The sequence below is a fragment of the Oncorhynchus mykiss genome, chromosome 26 (genome assembly GCF_057628025.1).
Source record: "Oncorhynchus mykiss isolate SJ-2025 chromosome 26, ASM5762802v1, whole genome shotgun sequence".
NCBI lineage: Eukaryota > Metazoa > Chordata > Actinopteri > Salmoniformes > Salmonidae > Oncorhynchus > Oncorhynchus mykiss.
In genome coordinates, this window is record NC_143047.1 from 7,824,139 (window position 1) to 7,841,308 (window position 17,170).

A 17,170-nucleotide genomic window follows, 5' to 3' on the forward strand; every position below is an offset into this window, starting at 1 on the left:
GAGTGGATCTGTATTTTTGAAATGACAGCCATCCTTGTATAGCTGTGTTTCCTGTTTAGAGGCTGATGGTTACCACTGTTTACACAGATACCTGTCACTCGGGGACCACGACCGTAAGCGTCTGGAGGACGATGAGGACAGGCTGCTAGCTACTCTACTGCACAATATGATCGCCTACATGCTAATGGTTAAGGTGGGTCTATCACACACAATGTTTCACTCCGTAACCCCCGTATGTCAACTGCAGCAACTACGAATGTTCAGATAAGTAGGCATCGCATATCTTCCGACGTCTCTTGCTAAGTTTGTCTGTATGTCCTTCTCTGTCTGTCCAGGTGAACAAGAATGACATCAGGAAGAAGGTGAGGCGTCTGATGGGGAAGTCCCACATCGGCCTTAGCCACAGCCAGGAGATCAACGAGTGTCTGGACAAACTGGCTAATTTGGTAAGAAAGAACCAATGATTCTCTCTCTTCAATCAAATAGGAGCCACTAAGGCAGTCAACTGTTCTACCAAGTGGCATAAAGATTCAACGTTTTATGTGGTCCTTCGAGCCAGATCCTTTTATGCAACACATGTTTTTAGTGTGTGTGAGAATATCAGTGTTGCTAATATTTGTTTAACCCTCTAGAGCAGGGGTGTCAAACTCAAATACCCAGTGGGCCAAAATGTAAAACCTGAACAAAGTCATGGGCCAACATTGAACAAATTAACCTTTTAATATGGACCCAAACAAGTTTTGCTTTAACATTGAATATGGAACAAGCATCGCTTATTACCATACAATATATAATTTAATAGTGGAGACATGCAAAATCGAATTTCAAATGAAAAAACACATCAATGGCATTCATTTATTAAATAAATAAAATTTAAATAAAAATTGTATGCCTCTTTTCTATTTGCAGCCTTCTGATTTAAATACCAAAATAAACTTTTTCCACTGGCTAATAATTTTACAAATAAAATGATAATAAATCAATCAACCATTCAAGCCCATGCCTTGTAGCAAGAAAAAAGTGCATAAAGAAAACGTTAATTATTGCACACTGGTCTAATCTGATGTGCCCAAGCCAGATACCTGGCATCTCTTCTTGGATGCTAGTTCATCAATGTCTGGGCTCAAGCTCTGAGCTGAAGAAATCCTCAGTATCGAGCGAAGATGTTCATCAGTCAGACGTCTCCTGTGAGTTGTTTTGGTCATCTTCATCGAGGAGAAAAGTTGCTCGCATAGATAAGTGCTGCCGAACATGGAGAGCATCTGAGCAGCTTGGGTGCGGAGCTGAGGCATTGTGTCAGGGATGAACCGTGGAAACTGTGCGGCGCCCACAGCATCATACTTTGACTTCAGCGTGTCGTTGCACTGGAGTTCAATCAGCTCCATTTGGATGTTGGTTGGTGCATTTTCCACATCAACTGCGAAGGGATTACTAAGCAGTTCAAACTTGCATTTCTGGGCATCGAAGTCGGCAAATCGCCAGCTAAACTCAGCGGCGAGAACACTGAGTTTTTCAGCAAACTGTGCGCATGGGAACACGGCGGTAGAGATCTGCGCTTTTATGGATTGGCAGCAGGGAAAATGGCAAGGGTTTCCTTGCAGCATCTGATTCTCCCACAGGCACAGTTTAGTTTTGAAGGCCCTCACTGCAGCGTACATGTCTGTGATGATGCGCCCCCGCCCCTGAAGCTGCAGGTTCAGCGCATCGAGATGGCTCGAGATGTCACAGAGAAAGGCCAGCTCACACAGGAACTTTTGCTCCCAGAGCTCTGCTGTATCCTTCCCTTTGGTTTCCAGGAATTTACATATTTCCTCACGCAGCTCGAAACATCTGTTCAGTACTTTTCCTCTGCTTAGCCATCTCACCTCTGTGTGATACGGCACGTCTGCGTATTCCGAACCACACTCCTCCAGAAAATATTTAAACTGGCGGTGATTTAGACCTTTGGCTCTTATAAAGTTAACTACCTGTGTTACTGTGGTCATAACATGTTCAATCTTTAGGGCTTTGGCACACAGTGCTTCCTGATGTATGATGCAGTGGTAAACAGTTAGCTCACCTGCACAGTTCTCTTCCCGCATCTTCTCCCGAACCATGCCCACCAGTCCACTCTTTTTACCGCACATCGCTGGCGCACCATCTGTCGTTAATCCAACGAGTTTATCCCACGGCAGCTTTATTTCAGTTACACATTTGGAAACCTCCTCAAAGATTTCCTTTCCTGTGGTTGTGCCATGCATTGATTTGAATCCTAATAGCTCCTCCGTAACACACAGATTTGAGTCCACTCCACGGATGAAGACTGACAGCTGAGCAGTATCAGATGCGTCGCAGCTCTCATCCACAGCGAGGGAGAACGCAACAAAATCTTTTCCCTTTTCCATCAGCTGGTCATACAGATTGGTAGCAAGATCACATGTGCGATCAGCTACTGTGTTCTTGCTCAGGCTCACGTTTGAAAATGCTTGTTTTTTCTCTGGGCATACGAGGTCACAAACCTTCATCATGCACTTTTTCATGAACTCTCCCTCATTAAAGGGCCGGGCTGATTTTGCGATCTCTGCTGCCACTAAATAACTAGCCTTTACAGCAGCCTCGCTTTGTGATGTGGCTTTTTTAAACATATTCTGTTGTGAAACCAAACTTCTTTTCATCTCCTCTACTTTCTGGCTCCTTTGAGTCATGTCCAGGTCCTTGTATTTGTCATGGTGTTTCGTTTCATAGTGTCGTCTAATGTTGTACTCCTTACTTACAGCCACGTTGACTCCACAAACAAGACAAACAGGTTTATAATACCGGCGGGCCAGCTCTAGTAGTAATTTGGTATTGTCTCGCGTGCCAAATATAATTACCCCGCGGGCCAAATTTGGCCCACGGGCCAGAGTTTGACACCCATGCTCTAGAGTCTAAGCCCTGTCTAAGCCGGGGATGAAACTTTTGATTTGGCCATTATTGCTTTTAGACCATAGAAAAGCGTTGAATAACAGATTCAATACATGGAACAACAATACCCCCCCCCAAAAAAAATCAAAAGGAAATTCTGTCCTATATCTGAAAGATATAAGAAAGATCAGGAAATGTATTATTTATTTAAATATTTTTTGCATGTATTTAACCCCTTATTCAAGGCAATTAACAATCTCCATTGATTTTTAAAAAAAAACTGATACCGGGGACCTTCAGATGAGTCTTGAGGCCTTGTGGGCATCCTAGAGTAAAACAACCAACATGAACGTGTTTGTGAGAGACTCGTCTTTCCACAGAGAGGGGTCATATTACTGTGTAGCCCAAACTGTTCGGAGGCTACAGACAGAAGTTGGCAGAAGGGGATGTATCAACTTCGTAGAGCAAAACGGAGAACACCATCGGGTTCATGAGTCATAATAGTTTTATAGGCCAAACCATTCAGATGCTACAGACGTTTTTCTGAGAAGACTGATTTTCTGGATATCTCATGGTCTGACAAACACCGTTCTTCTAATTCTGCCACCTTTCACCACAGATGTGGAGGGCGATCTCGGCGGATGCGGTGGATTGAGACGCAGCCCATGCAAAAAAAGAAATTAACAACATATCTCTAGCTTAAACAGATACATTTTGATGGGGATTTTATTTATTATGTTAATTAGATTTCCACGGGGCCGCAGAAATTGTAGGAGAAGGGTAAAAAGTCTTGTTCACTCACATTTCAGAATGGTCGCGAGCTGTCCATCAGACCTAGCGGAAGCCGTCACATCAAGAAGCAGACCTTCGTGGTGCATGCTGGGACAGATACCACGGGGGACATCTTCTTCATGGAGGTATGAGAAAGACACTTTCAGCATTCACTTTCCTGGCCCTTCCTTGTACATGCAGTTGGCCTTGTTCATGTTTTTTTTTATTGTGCCCCCAGAGATGGCCCGACGAGTATCTGAATAGATCGAATTTACAAATCATCGTCAAGAACTGTCAAAACTCTGCAATTTGTAGTTTCAGTAGATCAGTTTAGCTCTACAGTGGATATCAAATAATTGCATCCTTTGCCTCTGTCCATTTCCCCCATTCAGGTGTGTGACGACTGTATAGTCTTGCGCAGCAACATCGGCACAGTGTATGAGCGCTGGTGGTATGAGAAGCTCATCAACATGACCTACTGCCCCAAGACCAAGGTCCTGTGTCTGTGGAGACGCAATGGCCAGGAGACCCAACTCAACAAGTTCTACACCAAGAAGGTGAGCCGCTACCGTTAGCGCTTCGAGTATGAACACCTTTGATCTCCGTGTTAGTGGAACCTGTGATTAAGGTGACTGTAAATTGTGACTTTCGTGTCAGACTTTGTACAGCCACTTTTTGTATTCCATAATCTGAAATTCAAATGTTTTGTTGTCTAGTGTCGCGAATTGTATTACTGTGTGAAGGACAGCATGGAAAGAGCTGCTGCCCGACAGCAGAGCATTAAACCAGGTATGTGGGTGTGCACGTTGGCTGGAGTCTTTCTTTGAGGCACCACCAATGTATTCTTGCCCTGCGTTTTGAAAATGGATGGCCCTAGGGCAGTGGTATTCAAAGTCTGGGTCGGGATCTAGGGGAATTACAGTGGGGCCACCAAAATATATTTAAAAGAAATGAAGAGTACAGATTAATGTATGAGATAATATACAAACCTTTTTGAGAAAGATCATTTGAAAAATGAATTATTGAGTAAATGTATTTATTGGTTTCTTTTCATTTCAATAGGAGAGATGAAAATGTCATGAAAAAAGGTTATTTGTTCGTGTAAAAATGGAAATGTGCCGATTTTTACGGTTGTCATTACATTTGGCCAAAAAAAAGGGGTCCCCGATGAAGAAGTTTGTATACCGCTACACTAGGGGCTAATAACAGTTAGTATTAGTTCCTTAGTCTATGGAAAAGTAAAACTTTGGGATGTAGGAATAACTCTGAGTGAAGGTGAGCTCTACCCTACTGCTTTATCGTCCATTAAATTCTATAACCATTTGAGTCAATCAGCTCAGAAGGCCAAGTAAAGACTTTTCTGTCTGTCATCATTAACACTTTTCAAAAGAGATGTACAGCGGAATGGGTAGGGGAGGGATCCTTTGGTTTAAGCGATCTGCCCCTCTCTCCATAGGTCCAGAGCTGGGTGGAGAGTTCCCTGTGCAGGACATGAAGACTGGCGAGGGAGGACTGCTGCAAGTCACCCTGGAAGGCATCAACCTCAAATTCATGCACAGCCAGGTAGGAGGCCTGTATTACCACATACACACGCACACGCAAAACCATTTAACCTCCTTCCAACCACCGCAATTCTTCTCCTCGTTTTCTGTTTTCTTTCTCTCTCTCTCACACACACACAGTGGCTCACTTCCTCTAAGGTCCCTTTAAAAAAAAGAGAGAATAGAAGGCATTTATCTTTGACATTGATACATTTTTATAGCCTACTGAATTGAGTGAAAAAGCAGAGTACCAGTCACTGTTTTGATCAGGACCTTAGAGGAATAACTCATTTTTGTGCTTTGTCTTTCTATGATTTAAAATATGTTATGATTTATTTGTGCAGTCACTAAGATGTATGTTTCAAGATGAAAACACATATCCACTTAAACATTTCTGTTAAAGGCCTCCCGAGTGGCGCAGCGGTCTAAGGCATTGCATCGCAGTGCTAGAGGCGTCACTACAGATCCGGGTTCAATCCCGGGCTGTGTCGCAGCCGGCTGCGACCGGGAGAACCATGAGACGGCGCACAATTGGCCCAGTGTCGTCCAGGTTAGGGGAGAGTTTGGCATGCATGCGGACTTCCGGTCCCCAGCTGTACACTGTTTCCCCCGGCTGACTTCCGGGTTAAGCGAGCAGTGTGTCATGAAGCAGTGCGGCTTGGCAGGTCATGTTTCGGTGGACGCGTGGCTCTCGACTTTCGCCTCTCACGAGTCCGTATGGGAGTTGCAGCGATGGGACAAGACTGTAACTACCAATTGGATATCATGAAATTGGGAAGAAAAAAGGGGTACTTTTTTATTTATTTTTATATATATATATATATATAATCTCATAATTGGACATTTAAAAAAATATATATATACAAATACAAAAATATTCTGTTCATGCTTAGCATTCTTAGTTGTGGTGCCCAAACCTTGTCGTTTCTGGGGGAAGGCAAGTGTTCTGTTTGTGTAAGAGTGATTTGTGCATCAGAGGTAAGACAGATGACCTTGTGCAAAGACTTTTCATTAATAATTGCCATTTTATTTTACCGTTCTTTGAAAGTTTTGTCCCCTTGACCTGCATATTAAAGTTAGATGAAAAATACCTCAAGTATTCACAACTTTTGGGGTTGGGGCAATTCCATTTCCTGAATCAACTTGAGTAAGAATATAATTGACCTCAGTCCACAAGTAGATATTTTTGGACCCAAAGGAAATGCTTGGTTCTGAAATAACAATTATACAATTGCTCCGCCAATGATTGAGGGTCATAGGAGTGGCACTCATTTAATATAACCATAGTGAAGAAACACACTGGACATATCACACTGTAGGATTGGGGCAAAAACGCATTGAATCAACACATGGGAATGCCTACTCATAAAGTAATACTCTACTGTAGTAGAATAGAAAACAATGTTTTTGACCACTACATTCTTTATGAAAGGTCCTAGCTCTTTGAACTGCCTTCTTGATTTCTTTAGATCACACAGTGCACCTAATTGAAAGGAATTAAGGCTAGACATCGCAGTGGCCAATCGAGAGTGTGTTTTGATTGTGCCTTCTTTTTGAAGCAACACCTAACAGGTTAGAACACATTGCTATGGTTGAAGAACAGTTACATCATCATCGAATTGAACAAGGGTACAACAGTCATAATGTTGTAATACCCTTTCCCTACTACAGACACTTAACCTAATTTACCTTTTAGGAACAACACATACGTGCTGCTTGGAAAGTTCAAACCACCTCTTTTTTTCCCCACCGTCAGCTCTGCAGGAGCTCATGCACCAGTAGTAGATGTCATATTCATAGACATCATTCATGCAATACATTTTTTTTTTAAAACAAACACTTAACTGTCTTGTTTTAAAGAACTTTTTCATATAATAGTTCATGCCCAACCCATTACGTTTTGCCAGTGCAGGCCCACCCAAGCTTCCAGTGACAGACAGGTCACCGTAGGGTTAAATACGCAGGCATGTTACAGAGGGGTGAGGTTGTTATAGGTGGCAGCCTGTTTTGTTGGGGAGGCGATGTGGCTGACTGCCCTCTTGTACCTGTACTACTGAGCTGTTGGTGCCAGCCCTCGTTGCTGGAGGAGGGGGCATGGAGGGCACTGGGGGCGGGAATGGGTTCCCAGCCATCAAAACTGGTTGAAATGATGGAATTACAACCAGAGTGTTGGTTTTGGTAAACTGGTAGTAATTATGTCATTTTCTGGGTTAGGCCCAGGAACGAACCAAAAAAAAGTCCAGCTGTTTAAAGTATAGACTAGACCAACTTTCAGTAGTTATTTTTCCACCTTTTGTAGTTTAGCACTTCATCATTCCAGTAGACTTTTCTGTGACAGGCATATTAGCATTGATAGCTGTTAATACGTTAAGTCCCGTCCATTAGGTTGATGGTGCAGCGCCCTCTTTGAGCGCCGTCCAGTGTTTGTGCTCTTCTGTCCGATAATAATCCAAACCGTTTCTCTTCCATGCTCTCTCCCCCTGCAAGAAGCGGAAGGTACACAACCTCTGCCGTGTTTGCTTGTTAGCGGTTATGACTTTTTTTGGGGGGGGGGGGGGGTTATTTTTCCCCTCAATTTCTTTAGCTGTGTGTGGTCAACTTTATTTTATGTGTCCTCATCTCTGTTTTCATATGGAATTTCCATGTATGCTAAGCATTACATGGGCCACAGTGCATTTGCATCAGTAGGGAAAACGGAAATGAATTAGCAGTCGCCATTGCTTCACTGTTGACAACAAATGGCCACAATAGCTTTGCTGATGCACACTTTATCTAAGGCACTATAGTGTGAACAAATGACCATATTATAGTTTCATTCAGCCAGTAATCATTAATAGCACTCACTTCATCATAGACCTTCCCACAATGCATTTCTACTCAACCAGCCCCAGCCCATGTAAGCATTCAAACATGGAAAGTTCTGTTCTGTGCTGTCCTATTTCATTTTGTAGCGTTTTAAAAGCTTGCATATACCATCTTTTGTATTTCTTTCCCTTTTAGTATTGACTAGATGATAATTTAACGTTGTTCATTTTCTCTCTGAAATGTTTCATTTCAGCATGTTGTCATTGAGTTACTAATGTTCTGTCTTGTTGTTTTTTTTTGTTTTTTTTGTTTTAGGTTTTCATAGAGCTGAATCACATTAAAAAGTGCAATACTGTGAAGGGAGTCTTTGTCCTGGAGGAATTTGGTAATTACCACATCTATTGATTCTAGGTCTGCACTCGACACGGCAGTAACTCAGCTTCACGACAGACGAAAACGCTGACGCACAGAGTTAGCAACTGTAACGACTCGGGGTTCAGTGGATTCACAACAGCTCTTGCTTACCTCAGGGCAAATATAGTCTGTGCTAGATTTAGCTAGTTTCATTTGGCAATTTGAGAAGTTCAGCCCTCACAAATATGAATGTTTGCTTATTTTCATATTTATTGCTGATTATAAAACAAGACAAAACAGCCCTATTTGTGAGGTTTGTCTTTATTTGCTGTGTTTTTAGTTTTTAACCATGAGGTTTTAGGTGTCAGGCCTGCTGTGTTAAGATGGAAGACTTGATGCACCGCTTGTTTCTGCATCAGATTTTTGTAAGGATCAAATGATGGAAGTTAGAGCTTTAGGGTAGGAAATCGTTTTAGGGTTCACTCGAGCAAGTAAGATGCTATGTGCATGAGAGGGAAATTCATCAAAGCCCAGAGCAGAGGGAAGCGGAGCCACAGATCGTATTTGAACTGTTTTAAACGCTCATTAAGAATAAAGGACGCACACGTTAATGATGTTCTCAGTTGAAGCTGAATTATCTCGCTCGATCTTCAGGATAGAAGGATGCTAACTTGTTGGATATAGCCACATTTGGGTTGCATTGAATAGGCACACAAAAAAAACAAATTCAGAAAGAAAAGGAAATTGTACTTTCTTAGGCACGTTCAGGTAGGATCTCAGCCATTTTCAAAACGTTTTCTCTCAATGGTGCCTGCTAAATGTGACTGGGGATTCCTTTCCTGAGACCAGGGCTAGTATTTAGATATTTAGAGCATTTTTCCTTCCAGATGAGTACAGTAGATGGTTTATTGTGTCTTTTTTACACTGCCATATTTGAAACAGACAACCAGTGACCAATGAGATTGTTAGGAGAGGCCTAGATCTGTGAGGTTATAGCCCCCATTAATATCAGCGCTGGACTGGGTTACTGCCGTGTCTCTGTGCTGCTTTTGTAATACGTCACCCTCATCCTTGCCGCTATGAAAACCTTCATTCTCCAGCAGGTAAAGTGCTGTCACCTTTCTCTTCTCCTTTCCTCACTTAAGAGCATTCCTCCTCTCCGCTCCCGCCTTCTCTCATGCCCCTCCTTCTTTACGCAGAATCCCCCTCGTTCCTTTCTTGTAAACCTTGGCTGGGTTTCTGCCTGTCCTGACAGTTTATTAAACTGAAACTTTCTGCCCCTCTCCATCACTTTTTTTGTATTTTTTTAAAGCAAACCCCTCTAGTGTTGTTTTTTTTCCTCAATGCGTTGCGGTTTCGAGGCCAAGGATCCTGGCTACTTGACTTGACAATGTGGGGAGCAGAGGGCTTTGACTGCCCCCCCATTCCCTCCCCCTTTTTATCGCTGTCCCCTCTTTCAAGGGTTCCCAGTTACTAATGAAAAGTCTGTCCACTGACACTGGCTTTGAACGTGGTCTAGGGAGTTGGGCCTCATTAAAAGGACACTTTGGGATTTTGGCAGTCTACTTCCCCAGAGTCAGATGAACTCGTGGATACCATTTGTGTGGATGTCGTTTTGTGAGCCCATAAACTTCCAGTCATCACGCAAACGCTAGCTTGCAATTGTTATAGTTAGCAACTTCCTTCAAACTGCACGCAGAGACATAAAAATTGTATCAATGAGTTAATCTAACAGTGGGGAAGTAGGTAAAGGGCCTCCATGCCAAAATCCTGAAGTATCCCTTTAACAACTTATGTATTTGTGTCTTTAAGCAGTCAGTTTCTTGGTTGGCACACTTTTTTCCCCTATAATGTCTTGCTTTGTTTCTTTCCCATTCTCCACATTTGTTTCACATTGTTGTTGCTGTACACATTTGCTCTCACTGTGTGACTCTGATTTGTTTTTTGTATTTTCAAGGCATTAGTGTGCATTCTTTCCTTTTCCGTGGGCCACATATGTCCTTCTTTACACAATCATTTGGATGCCTGTATTCGAATGGCTTGCTGCTACAAACAGTTGAATCTATTCACCAAAACAAATCTAGGAACAGTAAGTAATGGGGGCAGTAAAAAACACTTTTTAGGAAACAACAGAACCTACACTACTGTTCAAAAGTTTGGGGTCACTTAGACGTTTCCTTGTTTTTGAAAGAAAAACATATTTTGTCCATTAAAATAACATCAAATTGATCAGAAATACAGTGTAGACATTGTTAATGTTGGAAATGACTATTGTAGCTGAAAACGGCTGATTTTATTTGATGGAATATCTACCTAGGCGCACAGAGGCCCATTATCAGCAACCATCACTCCTGTGTCCCAATGCCACATTGTGTTAGCTAATCCAAGTTTATAATTTTAAAAGGCTAATTGATCATTAAGAAACCCTTTTGCAATTATGTTAGCACATCTGAAAACTGCTGTGTTGATTAAAGAAGCAATAAAACTGTCCTTCTTTAGACTAGTTGAGTGTCTGGAGCATTAGCATTTGTGGGTTCGATTACAGGCTCAAACTCGTCTATTCTTGTTCTGAGAAATGAAGGCTATTCCATGCGAGAAATTGCTAAGAAACTGAAGATATCATACAACGCTGTGTACTACCTCCTTCACAGAACAGAGCAAACTGGCCCTAACCAGAAAATAAATAGTATGAGGCCCCGGTGCACAACTGTGCAAGAGGTCCAGTACATTAGTGTCTAGTTTGAGAAACAGACGCTTCACAAGTCCTCCACTGGCAGCTTCATTAAATAATACTCGCAAAACACCAGTCTCAACGTCAACAGTGAAGAGGCGACTCCGGGATGCTGGCTTTCTAGGCAGGGTTTTCTGATCAATTAGCCTTTTAAAATGATCAACTTGGATTAGCTAGCACAACGGGCCATTGGAACACAGGAGTGATTTTTGCCTCTGGGCCTCTGTGCGCCGTTTCCAGCTACAATAGTAATTTCCAACATTAACCATGTCTACACTGTATTTCTGATCAATTTAATGTTAATTTATATGGGTGTTTTTCTTTCAAAAACAAGGACATTTCTAAGTGAACCCAAACTTTTGAACTGTAGTGTGTATATATAGTTTTTATCAGGTGAGAAACTGAGCCAGCTCATACAGGTATACTGTTTGACATGTACCACAAGGATAAAGCTGGCGGCAAGCTAGAAGCGAGGTCGAAGTTTGGGTGGTTCTCGGAAACTAAGCTAAATAAACAAACTTGCCAGCTGTTTGTCAGAGCTGTTTGCAGTTGGCCGCTTGCTGTGGACTGGGCAGACTAAATTCTCTAACTTTGCGATCTCATCTCTGGTGAACTATGCAGACAGTCTTCAAGATGGTAGTCCGGTATGCAAACATGGTGGAAACATAACCAAACTGTCCCCAAGTTATATTGTCACATGCAGTTTTCCATATTTAGCTTGAAAGATGATGGCTAGCTACCTAACTTAGAGGTAGGTGGCTGTTTGCCAGTCAGCATAGCTTGTGGAATACTATGTGCGTTATGCCCTGGGAGTGCGACCCTAGCCCCCTGTGTCTTCGGTCAAAGAGACGATGCAAGCCGTTGATTCACTGTGAACACTTTAATTACACAATAACCAGAATAATGGTGAATATGTAGTTGTGCAAATTTCTACTAGAGAAAAGGAATGATAATACAATATTAGTAACGTATAATAATTCACTAGATGAAACATTGACATAGGTAGGCAGCAGGCGAGCCCTGTAATGGCTCTAATTGCAAAGGCTGACTGACATCCGTGAACATGCCAAATAGGACGGTGCTAGAAAACGACAACTCTTAAAGGCTGCGTTACAAACTCAAAGTAGACCGCCCTCGGCCCTGAACTCTAAGCCCTTGAATGGCATTTTACATCATCACGTCTGAGTGTTCCTTAAATGTCCCTTGCCCAAGCGAGGGAGAGTGTTGATCGAAGAGGCAACGTCCTTGGTGGAAATCTTGAAGTTTGAACTTAAAAACAACAAACCTAAGGGCCAATTGGGACTCCCAATCACGGCCGGTTGTATATACAAATTTCATAATTCCACAAAATATGTTTATAAATCTACGGTTTTATAGGCTCCTCACAATGAGACTAAGACAATTTTCCAACGCTAAAATCAATGTTGTCTAGATACGTTTTTTTTTATCAAGCTAGGTTCATATTTTTTTCTGGCATGCTGAAAATGCAGCCTTGTTGATTAAATGTAAAACTTTGCTGCCACCAGAGTTTGACATGTGACTACAGTTTGTATTGAATTGTGGGTCATATCAACCCTGCAAGTGGCAAGTTCTTCACTCGCTCTGTCGAGCAAAATCGAGGGCCAAGGGGGCAACGTTTGTGAATTGGACCTCCATTTAAGGTGGCAATAAAACTACATCCGGTTTCAATGGGGATTCCCAGAGGGAAAGTTACTAGACAAAGGGCTGAGGGACTAAAAATCACGTATTTGGACTACAGCCTAGTGAGTGATTTTATTTCCCCATAGAGATTAACAGGCACAAATAACATGCAGGGTGTAAGCATACATGGTAACAAAAGGGATAGTAAGTAAGATTATATGGAATATAAACCTGTAATGGATATAACAAAATGCTGTTCTGACCACGGTTTACCGCAACGGTGAATGGACCTGTCAGAGGAACAGTAATGGAAGCTTACATAATATGCAGCTAAACAAGGAACGTGGACTATATGTTGTAACCGAATACTGATATATTAATTTGTAATAGACAATATATAAAGGTGAGTAGGCTAGCATAGGCTGACCGGGATAAGTTAGCAAGGCAAAATTGTAGAAAGTTATCTGTGGGGATATACAACAGGCATAGCAAAAGTATTGTAATCAGATTGTAGATACTTTAGAGGATGACTTTTTGGATTACATGTAAGGATATGTGTAGGGGGAAAAATATGACACCGTTTTCTCTCATTTAAGTGTGTTCCACCTGAGTGAGTCTGACCACCAGTCAGAGACCACTATGATAATCACCAAATGCATTTGGAAACTTTTTGTCTTCTTCTCAGTAGCGGTGCATGGGTAATATCACTGGGGAAGCCAAGCCAGGACCATGCGGACGCCTCCGAGCGATCGGGTAGGCTGTTTGGAATATTTGACCTACAGCATGGTCAAGCAAGTTAATGTCTACGACATTTTCGGAAAACTAAACAACTATTGATTTAGAACTAAGTAGAGTTAACGCAAATCGCAATGAAAACAGACGCCGCCTCCAATATTCCAGCACCATTTCAACTTCAACATTTCAACATCATCTATGCTTAGTCTAATAGTGACAACTATAATATACCAAAAAAACAATATAGTCTGATCAACATGAGCTAAATATGATGTGGCTGTCCATTGTTCTGATTTGTGTGTGCATGCAGAAAAAAACATGTTAACTCACCCTACTACAAACATTTCACTACACCCGCAATAACATCTGCTAAATATGTGTATGTGACCAATACAATTTGATTTGATTTGTTGAGAAACACCAATGTCTTCCTCCTCTCATTCATGTTGACGAAACGTTCTATGACTGTCATACAATATACACTTTTATCTTTTGTTGTCATAGGCTACCTGGCTAAAATGCTTGCTCGCTAGCCTAACTTCCTTTCGTGGGCAACATTAGCTAGTTAACATTTAGCCTTCTACATATACAGTAGCTACATAGCTATTGAACTTCCAACCTCTCGGTCCAGGGGCACAATGTCTGAATTTATGGTTGGATCAGAATCGCTTTTATAATCATTGGTCAGTACGGAGAATTAAGTAAAACCAAATCCCTAACTCCATCCATGGCAAGGGACAATTTTAGCTAGCTAGCTAGCCACCGTAGGACAACACGAAATGCAACAATTGAGGTTGTTTCTGTCATTTTACGTATTTTTCTTGAAGCGATGTGAAATCCAAACTGGTGTCCCTTGACACTTTTTTTTTTGGTGCACCAGGAGCATTCACAGTTGAGCTCACTCAGTTCAGCGCAACGCTGATTGGCTATTATTTTCTTTACAAAATTATCAAGGGAGGCCAAATGCTCGCTGGCTTCCCTTGCATTCAATGCTACAGGTGGCAACAATGTCATACTCTTTAAGACTGTGTAACTCTGTGTTGTTTTTTTGTCCCACTGCTTTGCTTTATCTGGGCCAGTTGTAAATGAAAACTTGTTCTCAACTGGCCTACCTGGTTAAATAAAGGTGAAAGTAAAAATTTCAATGACCAGACAGCATCAGATAGATAGATGGCCTACACATACGGAGACAGAGGGGCTCAGTGTCCCATGATATACATTCAGCCTCTTGCGAATTGAAGGAAAATTATGAAAACAAATACACAAAATATATTTTTTTTGTCAATTTTTCAAGGAAGCCTGGCTTCCCTTGGTATCCATGACTACACACCACTGCTTCTAATGCCTCATAAGGGGAAAGTAATCCAAAGCTAACTGAAAGTAATCAATTATGTTACTGAGTTTACTTTACTGATTACAATTTTGGACAGGTAGTAACAGATTACATTTAGAAAGTAACCTACCCAACCCTGCTGGTGACTGAGGGAGAAGGGGATTCTTCACCTAGATAGCACACTAGCTAGCTTATTAGCTGGCTAGCTACCTACAGTGGCTTTCTTAGTGCATTGTTAGCACATTATTGAACTTCGCTTCGCAAAGACAATAATTTGAGATGGTTTACGAAGAACGTATTTTGCCTGCAAGAACCACCCAAAGTTGCACTTCGATTCTACTGTCCCTCCCCCTTAAAATATATTTGCTAGACCTAGCAGTGGCAGAAAGGTAATTTTGAAAATGCCACACTTTTTCAGATAGTATATGAGAGTATCCACCGTCTTAGACTTCAGATTTTCATCATGCCCAAGTGAAGCGTGTCCGGTCCAATCTAGCATATGCCTAAATCAAATCCGGTAGCATCATTTTTGTGCTAAGTGTGAACTCTGAACCAGTTCAGTACTTGTGTGGACTCTTGGCCCACAGCCTCTTTTGCGTACCCTCTCATAGTCTGAAAACTCTTATCACATGCAACACCCGCTGCAACACCCAGCTCTAACACTCTTTCTTAAAGGGGGGTTTCAACCTCTTGAATTCTTTGTTTTGTCTCTTGCACCTGCACTTGTAGTTCCTGAAACTAAGGAAGTGGTGATCCACAAGTACAAGACACCCATGGTGAGTTAAACTCTTCCGCTCTTTTGGCTAATGCCATACTCTTGGCATTCAATTGCCACCAGATCTGTTTTAACAGTACTGCATTGCATATACAGTTGAAGTCGGAAGTTTACATACACTTTGGTTGGAGTCATTAAAACTCGTTTTTCAACCACTCCACAAATGTCTTGTTAAACTATAGTTTTGGCAAGTCGGTTAGGTCATCTACTTTGTGCATGACACAATACATTTTTCCGACAATTGTTTACAGACAGGGTAATTCACTGTATCACAATTACAGTGGGTCAGAAGTTTACATACACTAAGTTGACTGTGTCTTTAAACAGCTTGTAAAATTCCAGAAAATTATGTCATGGCTTTAGAAGCTTCTGTTAGGCTAATTGACATAATTTGAGTCAATTGGAGGTGTACCTGTGGATGTATTTTAAGGTATACCTTCAAACTCAGTGCCTCTTTGCTTGACATCATGGGAAAATCCAAAGAAATCAGCCCAGACCTCAGGAAAAAAATTGTACCTCCACAAGTCTGGTTCATCCTTGGGAGCAATTTCCAAACGCCTTGTTTGGAATTTGGACCGAATCACAAACAATAGTATGCAAGTATAAACACCATGGGACCACGCAGCCGTCATACCGCTCAGGAAGGAGACTCGTTCTTTCTCCTAGAGATGAACGTACTTTGGTGCGAAAAGTACCAGAACAACAGCAAAGGACCTTGTGAAGATGCTGGAGGAAACAGGTACAAAAGTATCTATATCAACAGTAAAACAAGTCCTATATCGACATAACCTGAAAGGCCGCTCAGCAAGGAAGAAGCCATTTCTTCACAACCACCATAAAAAAGCCAGACTACGGTCTGCAACTGCCCATGGGGACAAAGAAGTCCAGCTATTGGAGTGGCCATCACAAAGCCCTGACCTCAATCCTATAGAGAATTTGTGGGCAGAACTGAAAAGGCGTGTGCGAGCCAGGAGGCCTACAAACCTGACTCATTTACACCAGCTCGGTCAGGAAGAATGGGCCAAAATTCACCCAACTTATTATGGAAGCTTGTGGAAGGCTACCTGAAATGTTTGACCCAAGTTTTAAAAAAATGTAAAAGCAATGCTACCAAATACTAATTGAGTGAATATAAACTTCTGACCCACTGGGAATGTGATGAAAGAAATAAAAGCTGAAATAAATCACTCTATTATTCTGACATTTCACATTCTTAAAATAAAGTGGTGATCCTAACTGACCTAAGACAGGGAATTTCTACTAAGATGAAATGTCAGGATTTGTGAAAAACTGAGTTTAAATGTATTTGGCTACTGTGTATATATGTAAACTTCTGACATGATTATGAAGAGTAATCCCTTTGATATTACTGCTAAAATGCATGTAATATTATTTTTTTTGAAGGAGCCTTTTTATTTAATCTCTTAAGTATTTTAAAATAATGTAATCCCCTTTTTGTTCATAACACGATTAGTTCTACAGAGCCATGACACCAAATAATAAAGTGAAAGGCGGCAGAAGTAGTATAACTATGCCACAAGTAGCTTGGTCATAGCTATACTTCCCTCATGTTCCCTGTTTTTTTTCTTGCTCTCAAACAG

At 41.6% G+C, this 17,170-nt stretch overlaps 1 protein-coding gene across 50 annotated transcripts in view; it reads left to right on the forward strand.

Annotated features, from left to right (window-relative positions):
• The window catches only part of LOC110506300 (MAP kinase-activating death domain protein), an 82,723-nt gene that overhangs the window by 63,863 nt on the left and 1,690 nt on the right, over positions 1-17,170 (forward strand). For 35 of the 50 annotated variants that reach the window (XM_090221800.1, XM_090221810.1, XM_090221818.1 and 32 more), the window contains 8 exons: positions 88-193; positions 336-446; positions 3,693-3,800; positions 4,047-4,211; positions 4,371-4,443; positions 5,111-5,217; positions 8,316-8,385; positions 15,524-15,570. In XM_090221800.1, the coding sequence (XP_090077926.1) occupies positions 88-193; positions 336-446; positions 3,693-3,800; positions 4,047-4,211; positions 4,371-4,443; positions 5,111-5,217; positions 8,316-8,385; positions 15,524-15,570 (787 nt within the window). The remainder of the gene's footprint in view (positions 1-87; positions 194-335; positions 447-3,692; positions 3,801-4,046; positions 4,212-4,370; positions 4,444-5,110; positions 5,218-8,315; positions 8,386-15,523; positions 15,571-17,170) is intronic. The other 15 variants (XM_090221825.1, XM_090221827.1, XM_090221830.1 and 12 more) reach the window with 1 other exon arrangement.